The sequence below is a fragment of the Ursus arctos genome, unplaced genomic scaffold (genome assembly GCF_023065955.2).
Source record: "Ursus arctos isolate Adak ecotype North America unplaced genomic scaffold, UrsArc2.0 scaffold_7, whole genome shotgun sequence".
Classification (NCBI taxonomy): Eukaryota; Metazoa; Chordata; class Mammalia; order Carnivora; family Ursidae; genus Ursus; species Ursus arctos.
In genome coordinates, this window is record NW_026623089.1 from 54,389,664 (window position 1) to 54,405,661 (window position 15,998).

The 15,998-nt window shown below is 57.4% G+C and overlaps 1 protein-coding gene across 8 annotated transcripts in view; it reads right to left on the reverse strand.

Moving 5' to 3' along the window:
• The window catches only part of COL13A1 (collagen type XIII alpha 1 chain), a 79,970-nt gene that overhangs the window by 34,659 nt on the left and 29,313 nt on the right, over positions 1–15,998 (reverse strand). For 6 of the 8 annotated variants that reach the window (XM_057308686.1, XM_057308689.1, XM_057308692.1 and 3 more), the window contains 5 exons: positions 14,189–14,215; positions 13,341–13,376; positions 3,869–3,913; positions 2,894–2,926; positions 2,158–2,184 (listed from right to left, as the gene is read on the reverse strand). In XM_057308686.1, the coding sequence (XP_057164669.1) occupies positions 2,158–2,184; positions 2,894–2,926; positions 3,869–3,913; positions 13,341–13,376; positions 14,189–14,215 (168 nt within the window). The remainder of the gene's footprint in view (positions 1–2,157; positions 2,185–2,893; positions 2,927–3,868; positions 3,914–13,340; positions 13,377–14,188; positions 14,216–15,998) is intronic. The other 2 variants (XM_057308687.1, XM_057308691.1) reach the window with 2 other exon arrangements.

The following is a 15,998-nucleotide window of genomic DNA, read 5'->3' on the forward strand; positions in this document are numbered from 1 at the left end:
CTGCTCCTTTCATTTTTTAAATGTCTAGCATTTAGAGGCCCCAGGTCTCTGCCGACCTCCTCCCTGCCTCCAGGGAGGACAAACACCACCTCACTAGACTTCTTTGGAGGACTATTTCGAGAAGTCTTCCTGGGATGGGTTGGCTTTCATCCTGCCGAAATCCGTATATTGAAGTTCTAACTCCCTGTAGCTCGAAATGTGGCCTTCTAGGGAATAGGGTCACTACAGATGTAACCAGTGGAGTTATGAGGTCATACATGATCCAATATGACTGCTGTCCTTATAAAGGGGACATTTGGACATGGGGACATGCACGCCCAGGAGAACACCATGTCAAGACGGAGGCAGAGATCGGGGTGACGCTTCTACAAGCCAAGGAACACCAGGGATGACAGCCAACCGCCAGAAACGAGGAGAGAGGCAGGGGACAGATTCTCCCTCACAGCCTGGTGTCACCAGGGCTGGTTCCTCCCACAGGCTTCTGGCCTCCAGAACTGTGGGACAGTAAGCTTCTGTCGCTTGAGCCACATAGCCTGTGGTCCTTTGTTCGGGCAGCCCTCGCAAGCTAATAGCCCGCCCCGAGCATCTTCTTCCGCCCTGAAGAACCTTCTCCCCCATGACACGCATCACAGAGCCCTGCTCTCACTGCGCAGATGGAGAGGCTCCGTGGCCGGGAGCGACCCCCCGCCTCGAGTGGCAGAGGCAGGCCCGCTCCCCAGCTCTCCCGAAGCTCCATCTTCTACACCATGAAGACGGTACTCGGCACTCCCAGAGTGTCCCGTATCAGGAGAGCACCCCGAGACTACCCCAGCAGGTCAGTGCTCTGCCCCCCTCTCCACAGCTTGATGGAGCTAATAATAGAAACGGAGGGCCCTGGGGTCATAAACTGCCAGGTATCTCGATGACTTTTCCAACCGGAGCCACAGAGGATGCCACACCAAGTCTTTAGGTGCCATCCCCTTGCCACCTGCCCTTGGGTAGAAGCTGAATGACGTAATAGCCTGGAGCTTCGCAAGGGAGGGGAGGGAGCCAGGTGAGGGCCCAGGTGATGGGCGGAAGTGAGTTCTAGGACCCCTCCCCCCCACAGCCCTGCCTGGCCGTGGCTGGGGTGTGCCTGAGCTGGGGCATGCCCTGAGACAGGCTGAGTCTAAAGGGGGAAGGGTGCAGGTGCTGCCCTACGGAGGCCGTGGCAGAGTGGGAATGGAGGGAAGGAAGGCCTTCCTTCTGCTGGTCTTTCCTCCTGGGAACCGATGCTTTCCAGGAGGGAAGGTGTGTTCCCGAGTGCAGGATTTCTGAAGCTGCGCCAGGCCACCCTGGCACACCTCTCTTCCTGGGGACACATGCACCCCAAACACACTGCAGGCAGCACACGAGCCATGGGGGTGGGGCAGGGAATGGGAGGACCACAGAGGCCAGTCTGAAGGGGACACACACTCAGAGACACAGTATCCTACCCTCTGCCCCCTCTTTCCCGGCAAACCTGGGGGCCCTGGCTTCCCTGCTGCTCCTGGGTTTCCCTTTGGGGTAAGAAGAGAAAGTCACTGATAAGAGGATGGGGGGGGTAGTGAGGGGTATGGTGGACAGTGATCGTAAACCAGCGTTTCCAGAGTACTAGTCCCATAAGATGTTCCTCTTAAAAAAAAGGATGCTCTAGTCAAAAAGTTTGAAAATGCTACACCAGAGATTACAGTTTTAGAGGTTCCCAATATACATATAGCATCTTAAAGGCCCTGAGAAGGCCTGCAGTAAAACAAAGACAAAAACAAACAAAAAACCAAAAAACCCCCAAAACAAAAACCCTGTGAAATATTTCTGACTCTGTATTTCCCCAAACATACTGGCATGGAAACTTTTTTCATGTTACATCCCTTATAGAATGAGACAAGAGAGACAGAGCCCTGCAGGACAGGGGACAAGAGTTACTGCCTGCTGGAGCTGGTGTGCAGGCAAACTGACGGAGCTCCAGGCCAGGATCCAGGGAGGGGAAGGCATTCCTGACCAGCAGGCCCCTCCTGGGTGGGCCCTCCTCTGCTAAGTCAGGCCCCCAGCTCCAGGCCAGCCTCAGGAGGACCGAGGGCATAACAACAGCAGCCACTGCCACCTCCACCCCATGCTTGATGCTCCGTGCAGCCCAGAACATTCCCTCTGTATCAGTACCTTGGCTCCTGGGGTCCCTGGCTCACCCTGTGTGGAAACAAAGAAGACTCCGGTAAGGAGATGAAGGAGAGAGAGTGAGAAACTAGTGCAGGAGTAAATGAGCAAAGGTCCTCATGGGGTCGGTGAAGCATCTGGCCAGCCCAGGGCTTCCCTCTGCCTAGGCTTCAGGTCCCAGGCCAAAGGAGGCCTCCTGGACTCTTCCCTGTTCTTCCCCTAGGCGAGGGATGTGGCACGTGTGAGCGCCAGTGAGGCACCCCGCGAAGAGCGAGAGGAAGGAACGGGCATTTGCTTTGGACACGGTGCCCCCTGTCCGTGGGGCTGCTGGGAGATCCGCATCTGGGCTTCTGGGTGCCCCCATCCATCTGCCTGCCGACCAAACGCCATTAGGCTGGGCTTCAGGGGAAGGACTCCCGCTCTCCTCTCGGGAGCTTTGCGAGCACGCAGGTGCTGGATTCTGAAGTATAAAGGAAAGCTCTGGGTCTTCTGGCACACCGGCAGGGTGCTGCTTTACCCGAGGCTGGTAAACCTTCGCTACTTACTTTGCAAGGCTTAGTTAACTATCTCTAGTTCAGGTACATAACGGCATACACGTTGCCTTAAGAGAAATGTTTCTGAGCCCTATCTGCCCCCTCCTTGGTTCAGCGGCCACCCCACGGAGTCCCTGAAGCCCCAATTCTGTCTTCCTCTTTCCCTCCCATCCTGCCCCTAATGTGCGGAGTGATATCCTTCCACTGACCTTCATCCCAGCCACAGAAATTCCAGGAGCTCCCTGGCAGAGAGAAGAAAAAGGCATGGAGACTTTTGGGAGTTGGGGCAAGCATGGAGGGAGTGGCCAGCCTCCCAGCCTCCCCTGGGGGGGGGGGATGTGAAGGCAGACTGCTTGCTTCTGCCTGCTGCCCAGACGCACAGTGAGGGTGGGCGGCTGAGTCTGGCACAGGGAGCCTGGGTCCTGAGGAAGGGAGGGGCTCTGAGCAGCCCAGTTGGGCTCCCCAGGCTTCCCGCCCAGCTGCTCAACTCCCAAGCCCTCCTGGCAGGGAGCCCCGGAGTGTCCAGGTGGGGGCATCTCTGGGGTGCAATGTGGGAAGGGCTTCAGTCGGATAGGAAAGGAGGAAGAGGAGATGGGAAGGGAAGGCAGTGGAAGGGAGTGCCCCGTGGTAGGGGAGAGTGGGTGATGGCTGATTTCACACCTGAGTGGGCAGGTGGGATTCTTCTTACAGAGAACTCTCTGGACTTGTGCTCTCATGGACTGGGGAGCAGCTGGGAGTGAACCCCATTTCCACATTAGCCCAAGACCAGCCACTCTGAGGTAAATAGGCAGACAAATGCACCACTTAGTCAGTCCCAAGTGGAGATGATTTTAGGGAGTCCCTACTCCCCACATGGGGCGGCAGTCAGAGCTGCCGAGAAGGGTTTTTATGACCCAGAGATGCCCGGGAGGAGGCCGGGCCACACCAGGAGGGCGCTGGTGAGTGCTGGCTCATGGGCCAAACAGAAGAGTTGCCTGGGAGAGTAGCTGGTAGTGCAGGGGGAGAGGGCTGGGGAGGAAATGTGTACCCTGTCTTCTTGTCTTCACAGAAGATATGGGAAGGAGAAGGACCTGGGCACCCAGGTGTCCCAAAGCTTGGGAGAGAGGGCTGGAGCTCAGGCAAGGGCTGCTGGGAAGGGGGGAAAGGGGAGGGGCTGCCGGGGACCGGGGCTTGGTGGGGGGTACCTTTGCTCCATGTTTGCCTGGCATCCCTGGCATGCCCCGTTCTCCCTGAAGGAAGAAATAGAAGAAACACTGAGAAGAGGACCAGACTCACCCGGGGCCTTGGCCCCTGAAGCATGGCCTGCAAGGACGTCCACGAGCTCTCCCTGCTGGCTGGTCTGGAAGCTTCCGATGGCTGTCCAGCTCACAGTGAGCTCTGAGGACCCGGCAGCCACCGCAGGCTGTTCCTCTTAGCTATGTGAACTCACGGCAGGCGCCCCGAGAGAAAGAGGCTCACCAGCAAAGTCTGAGTCCCGAGGAGGATGCAGGAGGAGCTCTGCACGCTCCACCAGCAGCCAGAGGCCCAGCTGGGCAGAGCTCGGTGCACTTGGCCGCTCACCTGTGCATCCCTCCCTCTCGTGGTCACCTGCTTCTTGTTTCATCCTCACTCCGAAGCTTTGTTCTCGCGGTACCTGCTGGCTGAGCCACACGGGCTCCTGCCTCTCCTCTTCATCCAGGGCTCCCCTTCCTCCCGGCTTCCTTGGGTCTAACCCTTCCCGAGGGCACGTGGGTCTTGGCCCTGCACGGCGGAGGGCCAGCCTGTGGTTTGGGGGTGGGGGGTGGGGGCAGGGTGCTGCCTGGAACCCATCTGGAGGCCCCAAGAGAGCTGTGGCTTCTGGACATCGTGGGGTTTGCTCTGCGATCTCAGCAGTGTCCCGTCTTTCTCCTCAACCTCTTTTCCCTCCCCATGAAAATGCCAGACCTACGGAGTGGGGGTGTGAGCTCAGGAAGGGCAGGAAAGAGATGGGGTCGGAGATGACAGCTAGTGACAGATGGAGGTCAAGAGTAGATGAGTCAAGACTAACCTACTATGTGAGAAGGGGCTGGCACTCAGGAGAGGAAGGAGGGCAGCTCCTGTCTGCGTGAGTTGAACCCCAAATGAAGCCCCAACCCAGGCTCCGAATGCCAGCAGCGACAGGGGACAGCACCCTGCCGCAGCTCCCTGCTTCCGAAGGCATCTGAAGGCTGGGGATGGCAACACAGGGTCCCGACAGACTGTGTCCCGGCCCAGCCTCCCCACTCAGGTCTCAAGAGCTGTGGCCTTCAGGCCAGGCCGTGGTACCACAGGCTTACAGGCAGAGGGGGAAACCGGTCCCACACGGCCTCCATCTTTTCCGCTGCTCTCCTCCCTTCTCTGCCATCATCTGGGAAGTCTTACCCACCCTTCTGCTCACCAAAGCTAGAACTTCTTCCAGCCTCTCTCCTCCATGACTGCGCCTTGGCGCTGGCATCCGGGGAAGCTCCCCAGGACACAGGCTGGACAGTAACACTCCCTTCCTGCGAAACAGCCGCTGCCCGGCAGTGCCCATAGAAAAGGGGCCAGGCATTCCTTCCTCCCCTTCCTCCCTAGCCTCATCACCTGGCATCCTGAGACCTACTCCCTGTTTCCCTGAAAATACCACCCATTTTCAGTATTCTATGCCTTTTTTTTTGAGAGAGAGAGAGAAAGAGAGGGAGAAGGAGAGAGAATCTCAAGCAGGCTCCATGCCCAGCATGTCAGGCCCCACACGCAGTGCTGGGCGTGGAGCCTGACGTGAGACTTGATCTCAAGACCCTGAGAGCGCGACCTGAGCTGAAATCAAGTCAGATGCTTCACCGACTGAGCCACCCAGGTGCCCCAGGATTCTACGCCTTTCTGCTGTTCCCTTAACTCAACACCCTGATCATTGTTAGGGGCCTTGGTCAAATACCATCTCCTCTGTGAGGCCTTTTGCAATGCCCATACCCAGTCCTGGTTCCTGGGTGCAGCGGGGACCACTCGGCATTTGCAATCTGCACGCGCGAATTAATGTCTGTCTGGGATGGTTCACGTCCATCCTCCTTGGGCTGAGTCTCTGTGTTCTGCAAAAGGCCCAGAATCTTTAGCTCCAAACACAGGAGCCCTTCCTGACCCTGGCCCACCAGGACCCCTGAGCCGCAGGCAGGGTTAGTGGAGCTGTACTCAGGAAGCAAACACAGCAGAGGAGTCACTGCCCCAGGCCCCAGATTCTGGGAAATCCCTCTTACACGCCATTTACTGTGTCCACCATGGGTCTGGCACAAGGCTAAAAGCTTTCCATCTTTCCTCTACTCAATCTCCAAGACTCCTCTCCGATGTAGCAACGGATTTGATTCCTGTTTCACAGGTGAACAAACTGGCTCAGGGAGGCCAGGTGCGCTCGCCAAGGTCGTGCAGAACAGGGATTTGAACACAGGTCTTTGTTTGCCAAAGCCCAGGTATGCAGGGTCGTATGCCAACCCGAAGGACCGGATGGGCTGATTCTAAAGCCCCTCTCAGCTGGAGGGCCCTCGGTCCGTGCCTCATAAGGGTGAAGGGGTTAGTGTAGGGGGGGGGCAGCTTCTGGGGCAGGGGGCTGGGTCTTTAACCACAGGCAGAGCCTGGAGGAAGGAGCTGGGCTAGACCCTGCCTGCCACTGCAGGTCTGCTCTGTGGCCAGCAGAGGGCGCCACAGGACCTTGTCAGAAGTCTGGCCACTGTGGCCAACAGGGTGTCAGAGCCCCTGTCAGCTGAGGGCCCCTGTCACTGTCTCCTTCAGAGGACCAGGATCTCCTGCTAACATTCCAGCAGCCCCAACCGGGTTGACTTAGCCCCAAAGACACCCCGAGGCAGGGTCCCCTGGGGTGGGGGCTACAGGTGGGAGATCAGCTTGGCCCTTTCTCTTCCCCGGTCTTTCGCTCAGCCTTTCCTCAATGCCCCTGCCTGCCTCTTCCAGCCTCCAGCTGGGGGAAATGGTTGTGAGTCAGGAAGGCTGTGTGACCCTAGGCAAACCTCTTTCCCACTTTGGGTCCAGGATTCTCCTCTGCAAAGTGAGTCAGACTAGAGACCACCTGCCCACCACTGCTCCACCCCTTTAGCTGAGGCTTTAGGCCGGGAGAGGTCGGAGCTGGGGAGGGGACCCTGGGTCTGTTGGCAGCCGCAGAACAAGGTTGTGGAGGAGGGAGTTTGGCTGTGGGGGAAATGCTGGTCTAGGAGGGGTCTCAGTGGGTATCAGCTTTCCCTCCCTCCTACCCGGGGGGACAGCTGCAGATGCTTCAGCAAGGGGGGTGGGGTGGGGTCTGCTCGAGCCCCATCTCTGGGCTTCTGTCTCCAATCGCAGCAGGAGCAGTGCAGAGTGAACCCCGGGAGTGAGGGTTTCCCACTAATTGGGGTTGTCCTCAGCCTGCTCAGGCTTGTATGTAAAGACAAAACCACCCTCTCCAGGGAAATCCGGGCCCCTTGGGGCCTCCAAAGGAGGCAGCCCTCCTCGTTAGCGTGGCTGACCTTCGCCCTTTCCCTGCCCTCTGGGTCAAGTCTCTTAATTCTACAGATGACCCAGGCTCTCTTGATCCCATCTCAGGCCTCCCTCACTCCCACCCCTCTGTCGGGCAGGAAGCAGGGGTGCCCCCAGCTGACCCCACCCCGCAGGCTCATTCCACTCTCATCAGGCTGGGCTTACCCCAGCCTGACCTCTGCCCTGGGAACCGGCCCAGTCTGACACCAGGAAGCACTGATGCTTGGATCTGTGAGGTGAGACAGGGCTGAGTCACTGTCAAGGACTTCAGAGTGGCTGTGGACAAGGGCACCTGACTGCAGGGAGTGAGAACGGGGTTTCTGACAGCTATTGCCAAAAGGCGGACCACGACTTCTGTTCGCACAGTTTTCCCCCTCGGTGTGTCTTTGTGAGGGTCCCTTGTCCCATTTCCCTTCTTAACAGTGTTCTTGTTTAGAAAGTTGGAGTTTGGAATTGTGCTGAATTTAGATTCAATAACTTGCGAGTGTCTTCATCTTAAGTACAGAGGGAATTCTCATACTCTGTCCAAGTCCGAGGTCCCCAATTTATCCCCTCTATCTTTGCCTTCCCTCATCCTCCCAGTAGGACCTCAGGAGCTCCCCCAGTGGCTCCTAGAGACCCCATCTGCACCACTCAGCAGCGGGAGAGGTGGGCACTCTGTGCCTGCCCAGGGACACAGTGCATGGACGCTGGAGGCCACGGGGAACCAGGCCAGCAACCCCCAGGCCAGGACATCCCACCACCGAGGAGCCCGGCTCTTTAACCAAGAGGCTGCCAAGAACCCATGCCTGATTGCTGGCCAGGAAGGGGTAGATTCCAGTCACTGTGGCTAAGAAAGCTCTGGGGGAGCACAGGTGGGTAGAGAGGGGGCTGCCTCAAATGACCTCGAAGGCCCGTCTTAGCCCTGACTTTTACGATGCCACTGAGTCTCCAGCGGGCCTGGCACAGAGCGTCTTGCAGCATCAGTAGGTTTTCTATTCCGGTCCTGGCTTCCAGGTGGAGGGACCCCTTGTTTACTGAGACAGGATGAAAGCCAGCTCCTTGGAGCACAAAATGGCCACGCTCCTGTCCTGTGGGAGTGGCCTCTTAATTGGTGATTTACTGTTTGTTGAATAAGCAGGGCAGGGACTTGGCAAGAAGACATAGTCTGGAGGGAGGTGGGGGGCTTTAAGGTCAGCTCCCCAGCCAAGCAGAGGTCAGGCCTGAGGAGTGTGGGGAGATGAATGGACCTCCCTCGTGGGAAGCTCCCGCGGCAGCCCAGCGCCATGGGGAGGGCCCGGGGTGAAGCTGCTCCCCACACAGACTCTTTGTTCTCTGCAGGGAAGAGGAAGGCCTGTCTGAGAGCCGGGTGTAGAGGGTTCTGTGTGTGTGTGTGTGGAGGGGGGAGGCCAGCAGGCGGCTCAGGCCTTGGGCCTGGACCAGGGCCCTTTTCTGGGCTGGGAAAGCCGGGTGAGGCGGGCTAATGTCTCTTTTTGCCCTAAAGGGTTCCTAGGCCTCCCTTCCAGGAAAAGGCAGCTCGTTTCCTCCTTCACTGCCCCAGCCAGCTCCAGACAGGGGAGGACTGGAACCAGGGAGATGCCAGGTCCTCTGGTAATTAGGGCCGGCAGGAAGTAATCTGGGGAATTACCGGGGTCAGGCGCCCCATCGAAGGCCAGGGCTTTGGAAGGGCGGCTGGCTTGTAATCTCGATTTGAGATCGGTTGATTTTGTAGTTAGCTCCAAAAAGAAAAGTCAGCTCTAATTAATCTGTGGGCTTTGGAGTGTGGGAGAAACAGGGCCCAGAGAGCACAAGCTGGGGGCTGGAGGCCGGCGGGGTGAGACTCTCAGCCCCCACGAGGCCTCAGTTAGGAGGCCCATGTCTCAGATCCCTGCTCTGCTTTATTTTAAATGGTCTGGATGTCCCCAGTGGGATTTCATGGCTTTGAAAGAAAGTGCTGTCCCCACCCCAGGAGGCTCCTGTGTCTACGGCTTCTCTCTGCATGGAGCGCTCTGCTGTGTGTGAATGCCGCATGAGGCCTGGGGTTCCTCAGGCCCTCTGAGAGCCAGAGGGGTCCGGGGGGTCTCAGGAAGAGCGGTGGTGCGGGCCTGAGACAAGCCGCCTTTTCTTGCCTTTAATGGAAATCCCAGGACCATGCTAAGTCCTTGGGGGAATCATTTGGGGGATCGGTGCCCATGGACAAAGCTGTCTGCTTCCTGGGTTCTTTGACTGAAACACATCAAGGACCCTAAGGTCGGCTCGCAGAGAGCCTAGGAAGCTCAGAGAAAGGCCCGGATCCAGCCTCAGCCTTTTCTCTCAGGAAGGAAATCAGCCCAGCCCCCATCTTCTTTCCTTCCAGGGGAGGAGGGCCTACTGGAAATCAGAAGTCGTGGCACCTGCCCCCTCTCCCAGCTCATAGGGCCCAGGTAATAAAGTCATTCAGGGCAAGGATTTGGGGTAAGACAGAACTGGTTTTACTACATCCTGGCTGTGGACCTTCCGGGACTCACCTCTGGGAGCCTCAGTTTGCTCATCTGTAAATTAGGGCTAAGACTAAAGCCTTCCTGTCGGGGTTGTTCTCAGGATTCGGTACTCTGATGCAGGCACAGTGGCACGTCCGCAGCTGGCCCGTTGGAAAGGCCAGCAGGCAGCTGTAATAATGCTGGCTGCCATTCCCCAGCCGCCTGTCCACCCACGTGGCTCCCTGTTCGGACTGGCAGAGCCGAGTGATCGTGCCCTTTTGTGGAAGGATTGAGGAGGGGCGAGAAGGACTGGCATGGCCATAGGGTGGGGAGCCAACCTGGGCTGGGTGGGCAAGCTTCTGCTCCTCTCACCCTCACCCCAGTGCCCTAGACATCTGACCTTAGGGCCCATCTGACCTTCTCCCCACGGCCTCTAGAAGGCCTAAGTGCCGTCAGAAGCCACTCTGGCACATCTTGCCTCCTCTGGTCTGGAAACACACAGCCGCTGGCCTGCGGGAACAGACTGTGTGCTTTAGTCATGGTCCTTCACGAGAACCCCAAGGCTTACCCCCAGACCGCCTGTGCGTCAATGCTCCCCCGCTGCCGAGTCAGACGGACCGACGTGCTTACAGATAAGCTCTCACCAGGTTTTGTGATCCACAGACAGTCTGACAATACCCATCAATCCCCTTGAAAGAGAGCCAAGGTTGTAATGTTTTAAACACACTTTGCATCTTACAATGTATTTAAAGTAGATGGGTGGACCGGATCATAAATTTGGATCAAATTAGTACCACATGGGTGCGCAACCCTGTGCTCAGGGTCTAGGCAGAAGGGCTGGTCCCCAGCAGGGCGGGGAGCAGCACAGGGCCTGCTGGCCACACTGGGCTTTGATCCGAAGGCGCTAGAGGGGAAGCCTGCCCTGCTGGCCTGGCTGGCCTTTGAGAGGATGCCAGGCTGGGTCCAGCTGCCTGGGGGTGACGGCGGTGGTGATGATGGACGGAACTAATCATTAGCAAACACTGCAGGCCAAGAAACGTCTTTGCTAAGAGTTCAATTGCACCCTTGCTGAAAGAAAGGCCTCCCTGCATGTGTATCAAGTCCCCAGGACAGGACAAAGAAGCAGACGTGGAGGGTCTGTCCCATGGGCTCCCCTTACACCCCAAACACAGGGGCATTCCCATGCTCTGTCCCAGCTGGGTGTTCTCACCCACCAGCGCTTGCTCGTTCCTCCCTGGGTGGTGGGGTGGGGGCAAACACATCTTCCCAGCTGCTAGCCCCCCCCCCACCAACCATGCCTCATTCTAAGCTGAGAGAGGAGAGAGAAAAAGAGAGAACTGATGGACAAAGAAGGAGCTTGGGAGATAAGTCTCCATATCCCAGAGAAGGCACGGGGAGGAGGGCAGTTAGCTCAGCCTAGGCTGAGACCCTCTGAGGAAGCACTCACTTCTGTGCCCGGACAAGAAGACCGGCCTCTGGGCTTGGATTCCAGTTCCAGCATGGTCCTTCACCAGCTCTAAAACCTTGGGCAAAGCAGTAACTTCTCTGAATTTCTCATCTGTACCAGGGCGGGGCGGGGGGGATAATGAGCTCTAACGGGCCACGGTAAGGACCAGGTGGGATGCGGACAGAGTGAACTTTGGCTGAGTCGGACGCGGGAAGTTCTGCTGCACCTGTCCCTGGGCATTGGTGTCTTTACCTCAGAGCTCTGACGGGAAGCAAACTTCTGCCTGGAGATAGTGGTCACTGGCTCCACAGTGGGGCTGGGACCGTGGGACAGGACCCTGTAGCCCCTGAGAGTCACCTGACGCCACAGTCTTCAGCGGAGGCCTCTCCATCCTCTGGACAACAGACCCCCAGGCTCCTTTCTGGCTGAGCCATATTTCCAGTTGGCCCGCGCGTGCAGATGCCCGCCACGGGACGGCTGCCAGCCACTGGCATCACTACGACCCCGGGGGAGCGTCTGGTCGCCTGCACTGCACCAGGCGGTAGTAAGTCTTGCGGGTCTGTGCCCGTGGATGGAAGCAACCACAGTAGCTATAATTCCCACTTCCTGACACCATACAAACTTTTCAGTTTATGCAGAACTAATTAAAGGTCTCTTAGGTCTTGCCATTTCACCCCCCAAGCACCCATAAAACAATGTGGTGACGGCAGCCGCCCGATTATAGAGTGCGAGGAATGTTCTTCTCCAGAGCAATCTGTCCCTTTCCCACTTCCCTCCCCCTTCTTGTCCTCCTTTTCCCTCCTGCCTCCTTTCTTCTCCTGGAGCCAGGGTCCGGGCTCCGGAGGGCTGCGCGGGGCTCCGGGCAGCGGGTGGTGCCACGGGAAGGACCCAGGCCTGGGCTTGAGTTCCTGCTCTGCCCTTCATGAGCCATGAGACGTCGCGCAAGCCTCACGTTCCTCATTTGTTAAATAGGAGAACAGTAGCAGCCTCACGGGGTGGTCACGCAGGACGGCCTGGGCACACGGTAGGCACTTAGTAAGTGGGCACTACTGTGAGGATTATGTTTATGCTATTATTGTTACTGTAATGACCACCTCTGGGCCTTTGCTCAAATTGTTTCCCTGTCTAAAATGCCATGTCCCTTCAGATTTGCTGGTTGAAGGACCACAGTGGTGGGTTAAATATAGCCATGAATGCTTTGCTATTCCTCCCACAAGAAGTGGAGGCGGAGTCCCCTCCCCTCGCCCCACCGAAGCCTCATGACTTGGCCATGTGACTTGCTTTGACCAAAAGGACCTCAGAAAGTGTGATGGCCATGAACGCTTTGGAAAAGCTCTCATGCATTCAGACTTGGCAGGTCTGAACACTGTGCTGGGCCTACCAAGCTGTAAGAAAAGCTGTATGGCCTACTGGGGGCCGAGAGGCCGTGGCGGGGAGAACGGAACCCCCAGCCCACGGCCTGCACCGGCCACCCAGCATATGGATGAGACGTCTTGGCCTCTTTGGCCTCTCCATCCATCATCTGACGCAACTGCAGGAGTGAGCCCAGAGGACAGCAGCAGGACTCCCAGATGGCCCATCCACAGAAGCAGAACGAGAGATAAATCATCCTTTTAAGCCAGGAGGTTTGGGATGGTTTGTTACACAGCTGTAGATTACTGATACACCCACCCACTCACCAGCTCGCAGGTTGTCTTCTCCCAGAAGACTTTCCAAACCCCTCCCAACCTGGAATTCACCTCTCTACCCCCCACCACCCATATTCACACAACACTCTGTGATGATAGCTTAGCCCAATCTGCCTTCACCAGGGTTATTCATACAGGAATCTTTCTGTCTCTCTAGACTGCGAGTTGCCAGAAAGCAGGGAGGGGACCCCGCAACCCCATAGCCCCCACCGTGCTCAGCATGGAGCTCTGCCCAGGGTGGGCCCTGGTAATCTTCTCCCATTTACCAGGCCCTCAGGGAGCCAGTGAGAACCTGACCTGCCTTGGTACAGACACAGGGACCCAGGTTGGCAGTAGGAGACCCACCTGGGTCTGAGGTCGTGCTGGGCCACTGATGGCCTGAGGTCCTGCCCCTCTGAGCCTCCTCCTCCCTCAAGTAGAGACACAAACTCCTGCCCAGCCAACCTCAGAAATATGAGGCTCATGCTGGACAAGTGTGTGTGCAAACATGCATGTGCGCACGCGACCGAGTCCTGCCCCTGGGGAGCTGTGCTGGAGCCCTACTTGGGTTACCACTGGGGGGGTTGCGTCCTTCCCTCCCCCTCCCCCTTACCTTCCGGCCGTGGTAGCCCTGGATTCCTGGGTCTCCCTGGGGGAACAACGAGAAGACCATTAGTGGGATTTTCCCAAATGCCCCATTTTGGCTTGCGCTCTTGCCCTCACATTGCCACGCCTCTTCTCAACGACTGCAAATCCTCCTGAGCTCCAGCCCTCCCGGGAACAATAGCTCTGCTTCCTCTGAGGCCAACAGAGTCTCCTCTCTTCAGAACAAGCCCCACCCTGCAGAGGCGGGGACGTGGTGGCAAGGGTCCCCCTGGCAGGGGTCCAGAAGACCTAGATTTGGGTTGTGATTCCACCCCGACTCGGCTGAACCTAGACAAGTCACCTGCCCCTGGGGCTCTCAGCCTCCACGTGCGTAAAAAAAGCTTGGGCAGGGTCAAAATTGCAAATTCTGGCCCCCAGAGCCCCAGGGTCCCCCGCTTCAGAGGGAGAGTCAGTTTGACACAGCGGGCTTCCAAAACGAAGTCTCCCAAGAGACGAGATGATCCCGGAGGTCCCTTCCAGTTCTGACTCCGTACGAATCCCTCTCTTACTGGGATGGTGTGACAGTGCCCTGGGCATCAACCTGGAGTCTCCAGCCAGACTCTAAGATCCTCGGGGGGTGAGAGCACAGCCTCCACACTGGGCACAGCACCCGCTGTGCTGGGCACACAGGTGCAATCTCTGTGGGGGCCAAGCAGTTCCCAAGAGGTGGGTGGCACTTTGAAGTGAGCCAGGCGTGACCCGTCTCTCGCGGAAGTCACTCTCAGCTCCTCGCTCAGTAGCCTGCAGCGCTGCCTTCCCTTCCTCCCGCAGACCGCTGTCCCACCCATGCAGCGCCTCCCCCGGACGGACCCTCACCTTCGGTCCAGGAGGCCCGGGTAAGCCCTGTGGAAGCAAGAGCAGGGTGAGTGGAGATGGAGTCTGCTGGCCGACTGTGCAGGTCGGCGTGTTGATGGCAGGGGCTGGGGGCGGAGGAGTGCTCGAGGAGCTCTCATGAGCTCTGGAGGTGCTAGAGAACAGTTCTAGAGGATCCTGGAACGGTGCCTGAAACCTGTGGAGGGCGCGTGGGGACAACAGGCTCACAGCTCCCTTTGGAGCCAATGTGGGCTCCGTGGGCATCTCCTCTGTGCTCACCCACTGGAAAATAGGTCAGCGGCAGCCTGTTAAAATGACAGTGTGGTTTGGTCCATGTCCGCACCCACCCACCCACCTCCTAATTGGGACCCCTCCCTGGGACGCCGACCTTGCCCAGCAGAGCCTTGGTTTTGCCTTGGACCCTGCCAGGCTTTGGGGGAGCCTTCTGTCTCCTTCGGCCCAGGGGGCTGTGACCACAGCCCTCGGCCATGGGGAGGTGGTGTGGGCCCCGGGCCCGTGGGAGCCGAGGGAGAGGCAGGGCAGCCCGGCTCCACTGTGGTCTGGGGCCGAGGTTTGGGCAGCACCCACGGGCTGGAGAAAAGCAAGATGCCCAAGTCTGGTCTGTTTCCATGGGTTTCAAAACACGCTTCTTGGGTTTTTTTTTTCCTTTATACACAACCTAACAAAGAAAACCACCTGGCTTGGGTTCAGTAAGTGGGAACCCAACACGTTTGGGGGGTAGTGGTCAGTAAAGAAGTGGATTTTGAGGGTTTTTTTTGGGGGGGTTCTCTCTGCTTGGTTTGGTTTAATTCCCTAAATTTCACTTCCTTTCAGGTTTTCCGTGTTCCCATCTACAAACCCATGGAAGTGAGACTAATCTTCCTCCCCTGGGTCCCAAAACACAGAAATATTGAAAATCCATTGTGGAGGTCAAGTTGGGCAGGTTTTCTCACTGAGCTGAGCTACCAAGCTGGGTGCCCTGGGTGCCCAGAGCCGCTGCCCGACCTGGAGGGACCCTACACTTAGAGCAGCTGCGGGGCCCAGGTGTGAGGCCCGGCGAGCTGGAAGGCGGCCGTACTCCATGAGCGACCGGGACGAGTGGCAGGGACACCGCTGACTAGGCATTCCACATCTGGGCATCTTTTGCAGCGAGAGCATCAGAGACGCACACACATTTATGTTCAGGATCTACAGCACAGAAGGGAACTTTTCACTCCAAAATAGGCCCAGCAGCCCGAAAATCCACATCACGGGAAACTCCGGCCCAAAGACAGGGTGCAGTTTATGGTGTTAAGTGAAAAACGTAACGGGACACAAACTGTGACGTTACTCAGAACGTGACCAACGTGGAAAATGTTTACGAGCGGACAAGTCTAAGGGGAAAAACAGCAGGACCCTCCAAAATGGGAATGATGGGGAGCTCTGGGTATGGCAAAATAGACAATTTAAAACGTTTTCTTTGTCCGTGTTCCAAATTTTTCACAAATCCCTGTATGACGTCTTTGTCATAAGAAAGAAAATCAGGTTGTTTTTTTTTTTTTTCCAACCACGTGAAAGAAACATTATTAAACAGACTTTGTCCTTAACCGTGTCCCTTCAGTAACATAGGACATTCGTCTTGGCTCTAAGACGGGAGAACCCGTTTTCGGCAAAGAAGTCCAGGGGCCTGCCCCGCTGCTCTGTTGCACTAAATAGGTCGAGAGAGCAGGGTCTTGGCTCGGGCTTGGAAAGGGGGGCTTGATGCACCTTGGGCTTGACCTACTCCTGCCTGAGCGTGGTCTTGCCTGGAGGGGGGTGCCTGTTGGCTCCCTAG